Raw genomic sequence first — 19,142 nt, 5'->3', positions numbered from 1 at the left:
GGTGGATTTATTAGGAAGTCAATCATATCTCATTCTTTCCAATAGTGATTATAAAACTTGAGGTCTAAAAGTTTAAAGATAAATTATAATAATTCATTTTTATTCATTTATTTTTAAGTTATATTCTGGAAGTTAATTCATAAACTGATATTCTATTTTTAAAATATATTTTATTGATTTTTTTATAGAGAGGAAGGGAGAGGGATAGAGAGTTAGAAACATTGTTGAGAGAGAAACATCGATCAGCTGCCTCCAGCACCCCCCGCACTGGGTAGGTGCCCACAACCAAGGTACATGCCCTAGACCAGAATCCAACCTGGGACCCTTGAGTCTGCTGGCTGACGCTCTATCCACTGAGCCAAACCAGATAGAGCTAAACTTATATTCTTTTACAGGTAAAATAATTCCCCAATTAAATATGCCTTAGTTGCCCTGGCTGGTATTGTTCAGTGGTTAAAGCCTCCCCCTGAGAACCAAAAGGTTATGGGTTTGACTCTTGATCAAGGGCACATACATCCCTTGAAGGCTGCATCCCAGGCCCTGGTCAAAATTCATAAGAGAGGCAAACAATCGATGTGTTTCTTTCACATCAATGCTTCTCTCTCTCTCCCCCCTTTCTCCTCTCCACCACTCTCTCTCTAAAAGAAAGAAACAAACACACATGGGCCCTGGTTCCCAGAACCTTAGGTGGCCACACTCACTTCAGGCCTGCTCTGGCCTTCAGTGGTGTGGCTCACCAGCCCCTCCCTGCTTGACATGGGGCAGAGGTCTTCATTGACTAGCTGCTCCTCCTCCCTGTGTTAATTCTGGCTCCCACGGTGAAAAGGGGAAGCTTGGGCATGTCTGAAGAGGTGCTTGGGCAAGGAGACACAGCCAGTGACCTCACCTCCTGACAATGGAGCCCAACAGAACCTGGAGCCCCGGTAACCAGGCAGCCACATTCTATAACTGCCCTTCCCACTCACTCGGATAGAGACCTTGGAGAGGACACCATGTTTTCGTGTTGTCTCCCCGTGTCCCGAGGCCGATGCCTCCAGAGAGGCAGCGAGGAGAGTGTGTTTAGTCGTGGCCGCCGCTGGATCCGGACCCGGACTCAGCGCAAAGGACGCCTGTGGCCCTTTTCCCGGCGGCGGCGCTCAGAGGTAACACAGGAGGTTTGTTTGGGCCAGGCCACCGCCCTGATCCCACCTGAGCAGCCCCATGTCCCCTCCCCGTGTGTTGGGGGGTAGGGGGGGGGTGAAGGGGGTGTTCACCTTGGGAAGGTCTGTCCAGAACAGGAACAGGCTGGGTTTGGGGTCAGGACCAGTGATGTTCACACCCCAGGTCAAGGCTGGCTGGGTGGATGTGGAGTGTGGGGGGCAATACTTAGACCTCTAAGTCCATCTGCCCGAGGTCTATCCTGAGCCCTGGAGGTGAGTCTCATTTCCCCTGGGTGGATGTGTGTGTAGACACAGGGCTGGACCCGATCCGGGAGCAGAAGGTCCAGTGGGCAGAAGCAGCAGTGACCAGGGCCAGGCTTGAGTCCGCCCAGTCAGCTGAGATCACTGTCATTGCAGAGCTCAACCCGGGCCAAGGAGAGGCCAAAGCAGGTCAAGGAGGAGCCGCAGCTGGTCCATGAAGACCCCCGCCCCACGCCCAGCAGGGAGGGGCCGGTGAGCCACACCACTGAGGGCCAGCGCAGGCCTGCAGTGCGTGTGGCCGCCTGGGGGTCTGGGGAACCAGGGCCCATGGGTGCAGGGAGAAGGACTCCTCCACCCGAGCCACACAGGCCCCACCAGCCTCCAACCTCGAAGCCGCTCAGTCCCAATAGGCCGATGGCACTTTTCATCTCGGGGCTGCAGTGCTGTGCCTGCGGAAATCGCACCAGGCCAGAAGACCTGGAGCCCAAGGAGGCAGAGCCCAAGGGTGAGAAGGTGGGCGGTGGGGGTAGAATGGGTGGGGAGGTCCCTGTGAGCTTATGGGGAGGGATTGTTGCCAGACACACAGGGAGCCCCCCAGAGCCTGGCCAGGAGCAAAGACTGGCTCAGACCACCCGCCTGCTGGACTTTGGGCGGGAGGGCGTCCTGTGGTGGGTCCTGGGCTCTAGCTGTGTTCTGTGTTTGGGGGCACAAGGGAATTCTGGCACGTGGGTGACCTTCTCTCCTCTCACCACTCCAGCACCAGCTCAGGGGGCAGACACGGCTCCTCCTGTAACATCCAAAGTCCACCCTGAGGAGCTGGAGGCAGAGCTGGAGGCATGTGCACCTCCAGAGCCTGTGCCACCTCCAGCAGCCTCTCCAGCTGCAGCTGTGGAGCCAGGGCCGGCCCCAGACACAACTGAGGCCCCACCAGCGCTGGAAGAAGAATCCTGCCCAGGACCCTTGCTGGTTCCTGCCTCAGAGGAGGAGCTGCCTGTGGAGGCGCCAACTCAAGGGCCGCTTGTTGAATGCCCTCACCCTGTCCCAAGGGGAAAACTCGTTTGCCCCCCACTCCTTGATATTTCCATTTTCTTTATTGTTCTTATTTTGTTTTTATGTTCTCCATGGCGTACTTTCTTTTGTGATCTTTTTATTACTTTGGGGGTTTGGGTGAGTTTGGCTTTTATTCTTTTCTTTTTTCTGTTTTTGTTCTTCATTTTTCCATTGTATAATCCCTTTTAAATAATAAAGTTATTGTTCTGTTTTAAATGGTGCCATTCCTGATCATGAAGTACATTCACGAGGCTGAGCAAGCATCACCACTATCCTCCTAGAGGCAGTGCACACACCAGTCCATCTCAGAGATGCCCCACCTCCCCAAAGGGGAGATACACACTGTGAACCCTGGGGAGAGAGCACTGTCACCATGAGACTGACAGGCTGGGGAGTCCCCTCCTCTGGGAGAACAGTGTGCAGGACCTGTCAAAGTCTTACAGGTGCACAACCTCCCCTAGCAGTGCTCACCCTAAGAGGTCACCTCAATGACATTCTTGCACAAATTTTCAAAGATGCGTTTTTTTGAGACTATCCATCATGCAATTATGAAATTGCAGGGAATTTGAGAGGGGATGGTCTTCACCAATCCTGGTCCACATGGAGGAGGGAAGCTCAGCTGTTGCTTAAGTGGGTGCATGGGTCTCTACATGCTGACAAATTAAGAGCTCAGGGTTCCTCTCACATGAATTGAAAAGAAAATAATGAAATAGAATTTGATATCCTAAAAGAAAATACAGACTTACCAGAAGAAGTGCCTCTAATTTCTGACTATTTTTCTGATAATCAAGTTCATGTAAAAAACATTCATTTTTTAATACTTTCTTAGTCTTTTTTTATTTAGTTGGGTTTCAAGCCATAGTTCAAACCTAATTTATTCATTGATTTGATTTCTATATCAAAACCGCTTTGTAAAAATTTGTGTTTCAAATTATTTTGTGGAATATAAAAGAACAAATCCTTAATTAAGATATTTATCCCCCATTGTCCCCCCACTCCACCAATCATGCCCTCACCCCCCTGTGTCTGTGCACCTTGGTTAGGCTTATATGCATGCATACAAGTCCTTTGGTTGAGCTCTCCCCCTTACCCCCACCATCCCCTACCTTCCCTCTGAAGTTTGACAGTCTGATTGATGCTTCTCTGTCTCTGGATCTGTTTTTGTTCATCAGTTTATGTTGTTCATTATATTCCACAAATGAGTGAGATCATGTGATATTTATCTTTCTCTGACTGGCTTATTTCACTTAACATAATGCTGTCCAGTTCCATCCATGCTATTGCAAATGGTAAGAATTCCTTTTTTTTTTTACAGCAGCATAGTATTCCATTGTGTAGATGTACCACAGTTTTTTAATCCACTCATCTGCTGATGGGCACTTCAGCTGTTTCCAAATCTTAGCTATGGTAATTTTGTGCTGCTATTAACATAGGGGTGCATATATCCTTTCTGATTGGTGTTTCTAGTTGCTTGGGATATCTATATATATAAAAAGCCAGCAACCGGAATGCTGTAACAACCTGAACAACTGGTTGCTATGACACTACTGTGGCCAGCAAACTGGCCAGATCGGGTGTGGTGCCGGCTGGCCAACCTCCCACTGCCCCTCCCTCAGGCCAACCCTGCCCTTGATGGGCCTCCCTCACCTTGATCAGCCCGAAGCCCCTCACCTCACCTGGCCCCACCCCTGATCATCCCCCTTACCTTTTTGGGGTCAGGGCTTGCCAACCTCCTGCAGCCCCTACCCCTGCCCAGCTCCATACCAGATTGAAACCCTCATCCCAATTAGGGGTGGGCCTGGCCGGCCAACCGGTTGTGCTCCCTTTCCCTGGCCTTTCCTGCCCCCAATCAGTCCCACACCCCATTGGCTCATGTCCTTTCTCCCTGGCCCACCCTGCCCTTCATGGGCCTCCTTACTCCAATTAGGTGCAAGGCTGGCCAGCCAACTGTCCACGACCCCTTCTCCTGGCTGGACCCACCACTGATCACCCCCGCATACCAATCAGGGGTGGGCCTTCCGGCAATCTCTTGTAGCCCCTCCCCCCTTGCCAGCCCAGCCCTGATTGGGCCCTGGTTGGGGTGGGCCAGCTGGGCAACCTTCCATTGTCTTCTCCTCCCAACAGGCCCAGGCCCAATCTGCCCCAATTGGGACTTGGCTGTCTAGAATCCACCAGGCACAAATTCATGCACTGGGCCTCTAGTATTTCTAGAAGTGGAATCACTGGGTCAAATGGAACTTCCATTTTTTATTTTTTGAGGAAACTCCATAGTGTTCTCCACAGTGGCTGCACTAGTCTGCATTCCCACCAGCAGTGTATGAGGGTTCCTTTTTCCCCGCATCCTCTCTAGCACTTGTCATTTGTTGATTTGTTGATGATAGCCATTCTGACAGGAGTGAGATGATGTTTTGATTTGCATCTTTTGGATGATTAGTGACCTTGAGCATGTTTTCCTATGTCTCTTGGCCTTCCTTATGTCCTCTTTTGAAAAGTATCTATTTAGGTCTGTTGCCCATATTTTTTTGGGTTGTTTATCTTCCTTTTGTTAAGGTGTATGAGTTCCCTGTAAATGTTGGAGAGTAAACTCTTATCAGTGATAAAATTGGCAAATATGTTCTCCCATGCAGTGGGCTTTCTTGTTGTTTTGTTGTTTCTGTACAGAAGCTTTTTATTTTATTCTAGCCTTTTGATTGCCCATAAATCATTAAAGTATATCAGTGTGTCTCTTGCCCTTGTTCCACCCATTGTTTTCTTTTTTCTGTGTAATGTTCTATTTACCACAGAAAGTCAAGATATATCAGAAGAGAAATTGTATTTAATTCAAAAAATTATGCTTAGGTGTGGTTTTAACTTGGGAATTTTTTGTGGAAACAAAGGTCCAGTATTTTTTATTTGGAACTTGTTAAATTTTTATTCAAATCCATGGCAATATTTAAATTAAGCATAGCCATCTCCATGTTTTCTGTACCTACTATGGGTTTTTATTCTGACACCAAGGCTGTTGCCTTTCAGGAACCTAAAAGTGAATTTTCACTGCTGATCTTCAACTTTTCTAGAGACAATCTGATTCATATATCAAGTGATAAACATGCCTACAACCAACAGACATGGTTTTCTGATAAAGTTATTCACTCAAATATGACAGAGATGAGAAATGTTTCCCATCAGAACAAAACAAAGTTATAGTACTATTCCCTTTGTGAAGACTACATGTAGCTTGTGGAGTTTTGACATTTATGAAAATAAAACTAGGAACTTTTGAAGGTTTTTAAATAACTCTTACAAGGTTGCTTGCTATTTTCAAACCCTTTAGAATTCAAAATGATCAGATCATACATGGATTTGATACTATAAATCAATGAAAGAAAACAGTAGTTAAAAACTCAGAAGACATGAAATACTTCTTCCTAATACTGCCTACACAACCTTCATTTCCTCCAAATGAGTTCATTACACTATGTTATACTAGAGGCCTGGTGCACAAAATTCATACACTGGGATGGGGGGCTGTACCTCAGCCCAGCCTGCACCCTCTCCAATTTGGGATCCTTCTCACAATCCAGGACTGTTGATCCCAATCACTCACCAGCCTGCCAGCCTGATCACCCCCTAACCACTCCCCTGCCAGCCTGATCAATGCCTAACTGGCCTCCCCTGCTTGCTTGGTCCCCCCCCAATTGCCCTCCCCTGCAGGCCTAGTTGCCCCCAACTGCCCTCCCCTGCTGACCTGGTTGCCCTGACTACCCTCCCCTGCTGTCGTCCCTAACTTCCCTCCCTTGCTGGCCTGGTCCCCCCAACTGCCCTCTAACTTCCCTCCCTTGCTGTCCTGGTCCCCCCAACTGCCCTTCCCTGCTGGCCTGATCACCCATAACTACCCTCCCCTGCCAGCCATCTTGTGGTGCCATCTTTGACCACAGGGGGCGGCCATCTTGTGCAAGGGTGTGAGGTTCAATTTGCATATTACCTCTTTATTATATAGGATTGTTAGGAATACTGTGACCTGGTGTAATATAACCGGTAAATTTATCTACAGTAACACATAAGATTGGGGAAAAGTAAAATATTCCAAGTGTTCATTCAACATATCATCTCTGCCTGTTATATTCCTTGTCTTCATTATCCATATTTATATCAAACTTCTTTTACATATATTTATAGCCTTGTATTATAGATGTAACTAAAGAGAAGCCTGTATAAACATTCTCAGAAACTTCAATAGAAGGTATAAAAGACCTAAGTCTAATATTTTCTCCCTATTATTATTAAACTATGCTGTAATAAATAAATTCAAATATGTCACTACAAAATAAATTTAAAAGTATGTGGGGAAAAGGGAATCCTTAGTTTATATTAGGTTGCTAAAGCAGATTTAAAAAAAATGTTTTGCCTCAATATATATAATTTTCTCTTCTTCCCAAAGTTAGGGCCAGTGCCAGACAATACTTGATACTTATGGCACTAATTCTACCTTAAGGCTGGTAGTAAGGATTCATCTTTTAATATTTCTGGTGTCAAATAATATGGCAATATGTCTACATGTATTTACTAATAAAGTATAATTTAAAAATTTCAGTTTATGGATAATATATAGCCAAAATATACAGAGTATAAAGTTATGCAAAAGAGTTGAATTAATGTTATCAGAATGTATTAACATTTTACATCTTGTGTGATATTTAAGAGTTTAGAAAATTCCTGTAAATATTCTCTCTCTCTCTCCTCTGTTTCAAATAGATGGTATATTATTCCACCTATTTTCAACTTTCCTGCAAATCCATGCCAATATCATTAAATTTCTCAACCTGACTGCTATTGAACTATCCGCAATATAACAACTAATATATAGCATATATAGTAAACTTTTTTAGTGTTGATTATTTCCATTGATTTTTATAGAGAATGGAAAGGAAGGGGAGAGACACAGAGAGAGAAGCATCCATGTGAGAGAGATACTTCAATTGGTTGCCTCCCGCACACACCCCGACCAGGGCCAGGGACTGAGCCTGTTACTGAGGTACATGCCCTTCCTTGACCAGAATTGAAACTGTGACTCTTCAGACTGAGGGCCAATGTTCTAACCACTATGCAAAACTGGCTATGGCTATAGTAAACTTTTTAACTTAACAAACTTGGTGGTGCAGGAAAGGACTCTCTAGTAAATGTCTAGTAAATATGTTAATATAGAGACAAGCTTTTTTTTTGTTATTTCACATTTATTTATTGATTGATTGATTGGGGTGACATTGGTTCATAATACCAATGTCAAGTGTACGACTCAACAAAACATCACTTGCACACTGCAGAATGTGCCCATTGCCCCAAAGTCTCTACCAACTCCCATATCCTCCCGCTTTTGCCCACCTCCACCTAGCCCTGAATCCCCTTCCCTCTGGCTATGACGACACTGTTATCTATGTCTAAGTGTTATGCATATGTGTTTTTTGGCCTATCTCTTAACCTTATTTAATCCAGTCTCTCTTATTACCTCCTCTCTGACAGCTGTCAGTCTGTTCCATGTACCCATGCCTCTGTTTCTATTTTATTCTTCATTTTATTTTTGTTCAGTAGATTCCACATATAAGTGAGATTATATATTTGTCTTTCTCTGACTGCATTATTTTGCATAGCATAATATTCTTCAGGTCTTTCCATGCTCTCACAAAGGGCAAGAGTTCCTTCATTTTCAGAGCCATGTAGTATTCCAGTGTTCAAATGGCACTTGGGCTGTTTCTAGATCTTGGTTATTGTAAATAATGCTGCAATGAACATAGGGGTGCATATATTTTTTCTGATTGGTATTTCAGGATAGTTAGAATATAGTCCTAGAAGTGGGATAGCTGGGTGAAAAGGCAGTTTCTTATTTAATTTTGTAAGGAAACTCCATTCTGTTTCCCAGAGTGACTGCACCAGTCTGTATTCTCAACAGTGCACGAGGGTTCCCTCTTCCCCACATCCTCAGTAGCACTTGTTTGTTGATTTATTGATGAGAGCCATTCTAGCTGGTATGAAGTGATATTTCAATGAAGATTAGAAGAACTCTAAAACTCTAAGCCAAATGTATTTTCAAAGATGGTCTCAAAAATGAAGGGATGTTTTTAAGGAGTGAAAGCACAAATTATTATGTCTGCTTAAATGAGCCATTTGTTAACTTGCAAATGCCCCAATTATTATATAGGTTTGTTTATTTATTTATTTATTTATTTAATGTTATCTGATATACTGAAAGGTAAATGTGTTATATATTTCAGTTAGTACTTTTGTGATTGGGAAAAATGTAAATGACAAAGAAAGAATCCTACCTTATAATAGAGAAACATGCAAATTGACCGCACCTCCGCTATGCCCATGATTGGGCCTGCGAGAGGCTGGGGGCGGGACTCCGGGTGGCCTATCCGGCCGTTGAGAAGACCAAGATGGCGGCGCCCAATCCTCTTAGTTCCGGGGGTTCCGGGGGCGATCGCCACCCTGGGGGGGGGCGTGGCAGGACTCGCCCAGCCCCTCCCAGGGTCCCTGGGAACATTGCAGGCATGTGGTTGCTGAGACCCAGACCAGGCCTCTGGCCACAGATTCATAGCTTTGCGGAGACCTAGGGCAGGGATCTGCCTCATCTGCAGAGAGACAGAGGTTCTGCAGTGCCCCCAAGATGTGGGTGGGCCCAGCCAGGGATCAAGGGGCATGGGAGGACTCCTGGCAGAGGGGCAAGGACCCTCACCCCTGAGGCGGGGGTTGAGGGGTGGAGCCACCTCAGTGAAGGGGTGCTGCACTGCAGGGTACTGGACTGACTGACATGATTCAGAGAAGCTCCCAGTGCTAATGGGCCTCGCTCAGGCGGCCTTCACACTTCAGAGGCAGTGACTACTGCTCCTGCCTTCACCCAAAAGCAAGCTTGCTACACCCTGCCCCATAGCAGAGCATGCCTAGGCAGTGAGCGGGAAGCCTTCCACCTGCTTCGGAGAAGGGGGGGCAGTAAAGAATGGGGGGAGAGGAAAGAATGTGGAGCATCCGCAATGAAGAGGTGCTTGAGAAAGAGGCTCGGAAGCCTGACTGGAAGGTTTGTTCTGTTTGCTGGGCCGCTGCCCTTTAGGAAGCGGAAAGAGCATGGCTCTGAGGGCTTCCTGTGTGCTCTGAGGGCTTCCTGAGTCAAGTTCCACAGCCAACTGGAATTGGCCTCAGTTTCCTGGTCTGTAAAATGGATGAAGCGTGTCCCAGTGCCTTCACTGAGCTTTGATGGCCAATTGAGATACTATATAAAGAAAATGAGGGAAGAAGTGAGAAAGAAAAGGAAGGACAAAAAAACACAAAAGAAAGATTGAAAGGAACCTGTAAACCCATTGTCACTTAAATAGAGAATATAGTCAGTAGTGTTGTAATGATGGTATGATGCCAGGTGGGTACTAGAAATATCGGGGAACACTTTGTAAAGTATATGATTGTCTAACCACTATTCTGTAACTAATATAAAACCTGAAACCAATACAAAATAATGTTGAATGTAAAGAAATGAAAATTGGAGTGAAATTTTTATAAATTTCAAAGTTTAAATAAAAGCTGTAAAGGAAGGAAGGGGAGAATAAAAAGTGTTTTTCATTTTGCCACTTCATTAAAAAGACAGTTGTCTTTATGTGGTGCTTTTATACTTTTCTAAGTCATTATCTCATTTTAATTTCCAGGCAACTTAAAGACAAGATAAGTATTCCCTCCACTATTCAAAGAAAGGAAATCTTGGTGTCTGGTCCTAATGATTCAATCGTCAAGCCCTTATTGTAAAGCAGGGTTAGTAAAATTTTCTGTGCAGGGTCATATCTATACTAATAAAAGCCTTGGGGGTGATCAGGCCATCAGGGGAGGGTATTTGGGGGCAATCAGGCCCGCAGAGGAGCAGTTAGGGGTCAATCAGGCCAGCAAGGAAGCAGTTAGGGGGTAATCAGGCAGGTAGTTGAGCAGTTAGGAGCCAGCAGTCCCGGATTGTGAGAAGGATGTCCAACTGCAGGATTAGGCCCGATTCCTGTTGGACATCCCCTGAGGGGTCCCATATTAGAAAGGGTGCAAGCTGGGCTGAGGGACACCCTCCCCAGTGCACGAATTTCGTGCACCGGGCCTCTAGTAGCATATAAAATTTACATTTCCCCTTGAGTGAAATTACTAAAATTTTAGAATTTTTAATTGATTATTAGGGAAAAGATTAGTAAAAATTGGGGAAGTCTTTATCATATACAGGGTTGCATAATGCATTTATTTTTAATTTGTTGAAACAATCTTGTGAGGCAATAGTATGTCCTTATATAAAATAAGAAATTGACAATAAAACTTACATAATTTATCTTAGCATGCAGCAAAATTTTATCAGGATAAATGCTATTGCTAAGTGATAGTGATATCACTTTCATTTTTTAAGACAATGGACTTAAGCTTTGGACATTACTTTGACTTATAACTATCCCTAACAGTTTTTATAAATTCAAATCTCAGAAGATTTCATATGAAAGAGAAATGTTTGAAATCATTTTACAAATTAAACCACACACTAAGTTTTGCTAAAATTGCTCATAATAGAGTTTACTTCCTGATATATTGGTAAATAGCCTAAAGTACCTAATTTGGAACTCTACACAACAACAATTATATTTGAGGGTATTTGTTTTTTCTGCACTGCTTGGGTCATTGGAAGTACCTATCCTATCTCTCACTATCAAAACACACCAGGGAATGCTATGCAACAGTGAAAAAGAAGGATCTCTTACCCTTTGAGATAGAATGGAGGGACCTGGAGAGTATTATGGTAAAAAAAAAATATGCCAATCAGAGAAAGATAAGTATCTCATTTATATGTGGAAACTGTCCATCCATGGATATTTCTTGTATTCATAGGCTGTTTTCATATTTTTGCTATTGTAATAATGCTGTGATAAACATATACTAGTAAGTACATGTATCTATTTAAGACCCAAATTTCAATTAATTTGGAAACATACCTAGAAATGGAATTTCTGTATATCATAAAGTAATTGTACTTTTAATATTTTTAGGAACTTCCATATAGTTTTCTATAGAGGCCACACCATTTTACATTCCCACCAACTTTGTACAAGGATTCTCATTTCTCCACATTCTCACTAACACTTACATTTTGCTTTTTGATAATAGTAGTCCTAACAGATGTATGGTGATATGTCATTGTGGTTTTGATTTGTATTTTCCTGATGATCATAATAGTTAATATTTTTTTCATATACCTGTTGTCCATTTGTATGTCTTCTTTGGAGAAATGTTTATTTAAGTCCTTTGTCTATATTTCAATTGGGTTATTTTATTTTTTGCTATTGAGTTGTAGGAATTCTATTAATTTTAATAATTATCAGACACATGGCTTGCACATAGTTTCTTCCATTCTGTCTGTTGTTTCCATTATTAACAGATTTTTAAAAATTTGATATAGTCCCTCTTGTCTAATTTTTGTTGTTCTTGCTGTCTTTGCTTTTGGTTTCATAGCCTAGAAACCATTGCCATAGCAAATGTCATGAAATTTTTCCCCTATTTTTTATTGTGGTTTTACAGTTTCAGGTCCTGTAATTAAATCTTTAATATATTTGGAATTTGCTTTTTTGTATGCTGTAATATCAGGATTCAATTTTGTTCTTTTACATGTGGATATCAAGTTTTCTTAACATTTGTTAAAGAGATTGTCTTTTCTCCATTGTGTGTTCTTAGAACCCATGTTGAAAATCAGCTGAGCATCTATGCATGGAATTATATCTTGTCTCTACATTCTGTTACATTCATGTCTGTCTTTATGCCAGTATCATACTGTTTTAATGGTCATACCTTTGAAATCAGGAAATGTGATACCTTCCAGCTGTGTTTGACTTTCTTCTCTGGATTACTTTGGCTAATAGAGGTTTATTGTGATTCCACCTGAATTTTAATTTTTTATTTCTGTAAAAAATGCTATTGGAATTTTAATAATTATTGCATTGACTCTGTAAATCACTTTAGTTAGTATGGGCACTTTAACAATATTAAGTCTTACAATCGATGAACATCTTTGTCCTAAGACATTTTACCATTTACTTTTTTCTCCTTTAATTTTTTAAATCTATGATTTATAGTTTTCAGTGTTCAAGTTTTTCACCTTGGTGATTAATTTTATTCCTATGTATTCTATTATTTTTGATGCTATTGTAAACAGGATTGTTTTCTCAATTTTTCTTTGGAATTTGCTGTTAGTGTATAAAAATGCAACTAATTTTTGCATGATGCTTTTGAATCCTGCAACTTTATTAAATTTATTTATTAATTCTAATAGTGTTTTTATATAATATTTAGTATTTTCTACAATTATGAGTATTTGAATGCCTCAAAGACATGTAACTTGATATCAGATAATCATTTGAAATAGAATATCTAAACATTACTATATTTTTTTCTTTATGAATTATCCAACCACAGTCATGTCATTTGTACATTTTGAAGTATATTTTTATTGCAGTGTGTGACTTAAGGCACATATTGTGGTGTGTGTTTTTTCTATGTTACACTAGAAAAAACTTTCCTAATTTTTATCTGCTTCATAGTTTATTATATCATGGTGCTATTAAATATATTGTATCATTAAAATGCTAGTCTTCTTAAATCTATTTATATTTTTATTATGGTTTCATATTTTGAGAACATTCATATAAAATTATTTCAATTTCCATTTGATATTCTTCAAATAAAGAGACTCATATGCATGGAAAGTCACGTCAAAAGGTAGTCTAGTTCTGCCCCTCTTAACTCTTGGTTGGCCTTGTGCTTCTCTTGACCAATGGAGTGCAGAAGAAGTGATCATCTGGATCACTCAAGCCTAGAACTATTATGTACCATTAGTTCTGTGCCTTTCCTGGAGGCCAGAACTACAACCGAAGACTAAGTCAAAACTAAAAGAGCAGAAAGGAAATTATTTTTTAGGCTGGAGAAAGGGAAAACTCTTTTAGGAACTAGTGGAACTAGTTAGTGAAACTATGACATCTTATGGATTTGGGAAAGATGACCTCTGGTCAGAAATTATAAAGTGCTAACTAGATTTTAATACCTACCGATAGTAAGGTATCACAAAATGTAATTGAATTGAAGAAGAAAATGCTCATTTCCAAGCAGAATGTAGTGAAAATATTTTCATCTTAGGACTTGCTTGGTTAGGAAATAACATTCTTATTCCATGTTTTATCTCTCAGCAAATGTTCCTTCCTCAAAATAAGAATGACCTTAGGACAAAGATTAAATTCAGTGTTGCTAGTGGAACATATCCTTAGGATGAGAATCAAATCCAGCATGTTGTTCTAAAATCTTCTGATTATTTCTCTATAAAATTGAATATAGTACTTTCGGACCCTAATAATTAGGTTAAATAAATTGCAAAACTTTTATAATTTTTTTGGATAGTTCTCTGGTTTACAGTATAAAATATACTGGGATCTTTTTCACAATGGTGTTTGAGTAACATATTACTATTATAAAAGAGAGTTTTATAACTTGATAAGTAAAAGTAGAGTTTTATAATTTGATAAGTAGAACATTGTTTTATGAGCTATGTCTGCTTGGACTGAAAAGGGCAAATGTAATTCAAGATAAAAGGATGTTAATTTTAGTAAATGGTTTAGCTTTGGAAGCAAATGACTTCTGGTTGAGTTTTAGGGTCTAATTTTCCTTTGAATTTGGACTGGCCTTTTGTCTTACCTTGGTTGATAGATTGTGTCAATAGTGATATTCAACATTCTGCCACTTCCAATTTCACATCTTCAGCGTATTAGTAGCTTCCACTTTGTTTCTGAGTGATTGGAGTACCTTAATGGAGAATCTGAAGGATCAGAAGCACTCTTAGATTTCTCAGTGCCAGTTGAGCTCCCAACTGATGCAAACACATGGGTAACCTCAGCTAAATCAGTTGTGACCAGTCAACTCACAGCATCATGGAAAATGACAGCATTGTTCTTTTAAGCCCATTTGTTTGTAGGTGTTTTATTACACAGAGATTGATAACTAAAACAAACTAGAACAAAAATGAATTTTTTTTGTGAAGTATTATGTGTTTTCTTTTACTTAATTTTTTCCCTTGCAATTTTTCCCCTCCTCACAATTTTCTTTTTTTCCCCACCATTATTCTTTTACCATTTCTTGTGTTTTTTCCTTCCTTTCTTCTTCCCTCCCTCCCTCCCTCCTTCTTTTCCTTCCTTCTTTCATTCCTTTCTTCATTCATGTTTCCTCTTTTTTTTTTCATTTTACTCTATAATATTTTTTGGATCTTCGAAATCATAAATTTAGACTGATGTTGTCATTAACAGGAGGATTTTAAAACACACACACACACACACACACACACACACACACAGATTGAATGACAAGGACTCTTTCTTTGGTTAAATTTTAGTCAAGAACCCTCTTCTTGACTGGGCCTCAATCTCGGCTTACTCTTTGCCTGCAGAGCCCAATTTTAGCAAAGAATCTGGCTGAGCCATTTTATTGAGAATTCCCTCTACCTTTAATATAAATCAAGTTCCTTGTCCTTTACACTTGGTAGCTAAATCCTGACCCTACATTTATTAATAATCCTGTTAAGCTTATTTAACAAGTCTTCCTACCACCCAATATCTAATCATTTCCTTTAGCAATTTTCTATTCATTGACTACCTCATATTGCTCTTTGGCCATAGATCCCAATTGCATTGAGTTCTATCTCTTGTTCCTATTGCAATAGTCTCCCGTGACATTTGTAACAAGAATTTGGTGCAATTGTATATTTGTATTTGAAGGAGAATATTTTATTATTTTAATGTATAGAAAATGCAAGTGTACATTTAACTCAGTTTGGTGGCAAGTTATTTTAGCTTTTTTTTTTTTCTAACGTGAGTCACAGATTTTGGACCCAGATGTTGCCTCTTCAATAGTGGCAGATCTCACCATATCTGTCTTTTGTCATGAGCCCTGGAAGCTTCCCACAGCTAAGCCTAAGATCCTTTGTATTCTGAGTTAACCAGAGTGAGTGTGGTGGTGGTAAAGGTCTTCCTGTGGCCTAGATGTCCCAGCCTGGCCTTCCCCTCAACAGCAGGTACCAAAGCCATCTTCTTCCCTTAGCCTTCTTTTCTTTCAACATCTTGTTTGGGTGTGAATGTATGTGTGTGTGTATTCTAACACATAGGTTATTTATTTAGAAATTTGAAAAAAAAATTCAGATTTTTTAAGATTTCTATTTGTAATATTTAAAATCAACAATTTACTTCATTTAATTCTATTGATCTTATTTTTGTTAATGCCTTGTGTTTTATATATTTAGAAATTTCTGTCTATTTGTTTCTTTTTAAATTCTATGTATTAACTTTCTGAAAAGTAACATCTTATAAATTAGTTCTTTGAATCAACATTGCAATCCCCTATCCCTTTCTCTCTCTACACACAGTGAGTGTTTATTTTTAATTAATAAATAACATCATTTTATATTTAAATATTATTCTTAAAATTATTTATGGTCCAGATGTCTGCTGTAGTGTTAAACCAGGCTTGCATAATTTTTTGTTACATTCTTGATATGACTTGAAGGTAGATTGTTCATATTTACATATGTTAATTAAAATGAAAAACACAACTTTATGCAACATTTTATAAAATATGGCAATGCTGGCATATTTTCTACATAATGCCTGCAAGTTTTCACTAAGGAAAACTTTGTGATGTATTTGAATTTTCTCTTCTGGGTAACAGTCAGTGTTTTATACAGTGCGAATTTTAAACTAAAATTGGTATACTCATGGTTCATAATTTATATTTTACTTTTTAGTTACTTAGAGTGAAAGAGAATGTTTTCTTGAAGTGAAAGAGGATAATTATTTATGATAACCTGTATATACTATAGATAGAGAATTTTAAATTATGCTATCTTGAATAATCCTATCTAATAATAGAGTAACATGTAAATTACCATCACTCCGCTATGCCCACGATTGGGCGGTGGGAGGCTGGGGGGTGGGACTCAGGGTGGCCTATCCGGCCATTGAGAGGCACGAATCCGCTGCCACTGAGGGGGACTACCCTGCTGTTGAGAGGCGAAGGGGGTGGGACTCTGACCCCTGAGCCTCTCAACGGCCAGATCCGCGGCCGCTGAGGGGGCCTGCTGCGGACACCCAGCTACGCCTCTCAACGGCAGGGTAGCCAGGTGTCTGCTGAAGCCCCCCTCAGCGGCCACGGACCATCAAAAGTCGGGGAGCTGGGTGCCTGTCTGCTCCGGCACCAGGCCTTTCAGAAGCCTCCGCGGAGCCGGAGGCTTCTGAAAGGCCTGGTGCACCAGCGGACAGGCACCCAGCTTGCGAAAGCATGTAGGGGACCCTATACGTGCATGATTCAATCATGCACTGGGCCTCTAGTACTATTATATTACAATATATGTTTGCTATAGTATTCATGTGAATATTAATGACACAAGCATCCTATCTAATAAATAGGTAATATGCTAATTGACCGTCATAACCTCACAAAGATGGTGGCGCCCAAAGCCAATAAGAAGGGAATATGCTAATTGACTGCCACGCCCTCAAAGATGACAGTGCCCACAGCCATAAGATGGCGGCACCCAGTCCCTTCAGCCCCACCAGGGCAGCAGGCACACAGCAAGGCCGGGCCTGCCCCCAGGCAGGTCCAGCTGCTCCATGTGCCTGCCTCTGGAGTCCCTCAGTCCCCTCAGCTCCCAGTCGCCCAGGGCCAGCCTGAGGCACAGAAAAGCCTTGGATGGCAGCTGCTCAGCTGCTGAGGATGGGCGTTAGGTGCAGGCAAGCCTTTGATGGCAGCTGCCCAGCCACCCAGGCCCCCTAAAGCTCAAGTAACCATGGCCGGCAGAGGCTGGCGCTGGCGGCAGTAGCAGCAGCAGAGGTATGATGAGGGCATCACCTTTCCCTGATTGCAGGGTCACCTCCCACCCCTGAGGGCTCCCGGACTGTGAGAGGGGGCAGGCTGGGCTGAGGGAACCCCCCCCCATCCAGTGCATGAATTTTCATGCACCGGGCCTCTAGTGATGGATAATTTTCTAAAACTGACTTAAGTTCTTTTTTGATTATTATAAGAGGAAAATTCACATTGTCACTCCTTCTTTAATTACATGAGCTTTTTTATAAAAATGTGCAACAAGTTCATCCCGAAAACACTGGATGAGAGCTATATTGACTTTCTAAAAAACTGAGAAGAAGAATAATTTAGAAAAAAAAAAGTATCAAAATCTAAAACATTCTCAAGGATCTGAGCTAAATCCAGAAATGGCACACATGTTATGTAACTATGGTTTTATTTATGTCTATATGCTGAGTTGAAAATGAAAAAGTATGCCAATAAACTATTGAATAGAACACACACTAAAATTCCTTTAGGCTGCTGTTATACTATAATTGATGCCCACAACTCAAAATACATTATAATATTCTTGGAAAATTCTTCCTATTCGAGACTATGTTTTAAAGTGATACATTTTTTTTTGGTAATTTTTAAAATTTCCTATGCCTCAGAGTTGGATATAGCAAAAAAAAAAAAGAAAGACAAAATTAGTTTTAGGACTTAAATATATAAAAAGCAAAATGAATAGAGGTACATCTTGTTTTCCTTTCAAAATGTAAATTTTTGTAAGAGGACATGAATACATCTGGAGGTAAACTAATATGCATTTTATTTTTCACAAAATTCCCCATAAATTAAATTATACCTCTCTCCTCTGCTATGTCACTAAGTTCTTAATGCAATAAAGCACATCTTTCTGTGCAAACCTGTAGGACAAATATCTGATACTTTAGGCATTAAATTTATAATTTCATTAACTAATTAAAATGAATGACTATTTTAGTAAATAGTGACTTTTATTTATTTACAAATTTTATGTTATTTAGTAAACTTGACATTTGTCAGCTGTTATCACATGGGAGTAGGAAAAAAAAATCCATGTACAAAATTCATTCATAAAGTTCTTCTAAAATTGTACATTTTAAAGATGCATATATATGTTTCTTTCCAATGGAGATATCAGACAATGTGTAGACTTCCTGAATTTAGAAGGCCATTTGTTACATGACAAATACAATATGTTAAAAATCTAATTTTCAAAGGTATTAACTTACAAATATTTTTTTCTTTATTTGGTTTTATTTAATTTACCATTATATGTCTTTATACCATTTTACTGTTATGTTTAAATCCTGAATCAATAATTTTTGTACAGTCTTTGATAAAGATTCTTCAATTTTTGTGAATATTAGAAGATGGGAAAATATATCCACTATAACTTGCCTCTATGAGTATTTTTATATAATTAAGCATTAAGTAATTATAATAAAATATTAATTAAATTAAACACATGTGCTTTGGGAAAATCGTTTTCTATACTACCTTGAAAAGTGAATCTGAGGGACAATTTCTCCTATCTTGTAGTAGCAAAATAAATACAGTTATGTACAGTAATTCAAAAATATAGTAGGCAATTTGTGTGTGGATGTGACTGAAGTATATTTTTACATTAAAAATTTTTAAACAATCTCAGTTAATAACTGTGATAACTGCATTGCAAAAAACCTTTTTATTTCTGAATCACCTTAAGATAAGTTGCTGACATGATGCCATATCATTCACACAAACATTTTTGTGTATACTTCTTACTAACAATCTTACCACAATTTAAACATGAAGACG

General features: G+C 40.3%; 1 protein-coding gene across 1 annotated transcript; it reads left to right on the top strand.

The window, feature by feature from the left end:
- The first annotated feature begins 989 nt into the window (after positions 1-989).
- Positions 990-5,636, top strand: LOC129149964 (skin secretory protein xP2-like). The gene is made up of 4 exons (XM_054719928.1): positions 990-1,142; positions 1,557-1,905; positions 2,158-2,399; positions 5,463-5,636. Exons 1-4 carry the CDS (start codon positions 993-995, stop codon positions 5,634-5,636), a joined length of 915 nt encoding a protein of 304 aa, XP_054575903.1. The 5' UTR covers positions 990-992.
- Positions 5,637-19,142: the final 13,506 nt, after the last annotated feature.

The sequence above is a fragment of the Eptesicus fuscus genome, chromosome 8, assembly GCF_027574615.1.
Source record: "Eptesicus fuscus isolate TK198812 chromosome 8, DD_ASM_mEF_20220401, whole genome shotgun sequence".
NCBI lineage: Eukaryota > Metazoa > Chordata > Mammalia > Chiroptera > Vespertilionidae > Eptesicus > Eptesicus fuscus.
The sequence above is the reverse complement of the archived record's forward strand: the minus strand, read 5'-3'. Positions and strand labels throughout refer to the sequence as shown.

Coding starts and splice junctions, on each gene's coding strand:
- LOC129149964 (XM_054719928.1), top strand. CDS start 993: ATGTTTTCGTGTTGTCTCCCCGTGTCCCGAGGCCGATGCCTCCAGAGA. Junction 1,906..2,157: donor CAAGGAGGCAGAGCCCAAGG/GTGAGAAGGTGG, acceptor TCACCACTCCAG/CACCAGCTCAGGGGGCAGAC. Junction 2,400..5,462: donor AGGAGGAGCTGCCTGTGGAG/GCGCCAACTCAA, acceptor GTTGCCTTTCAG/GAACCTAAAAGTGAATTTTC.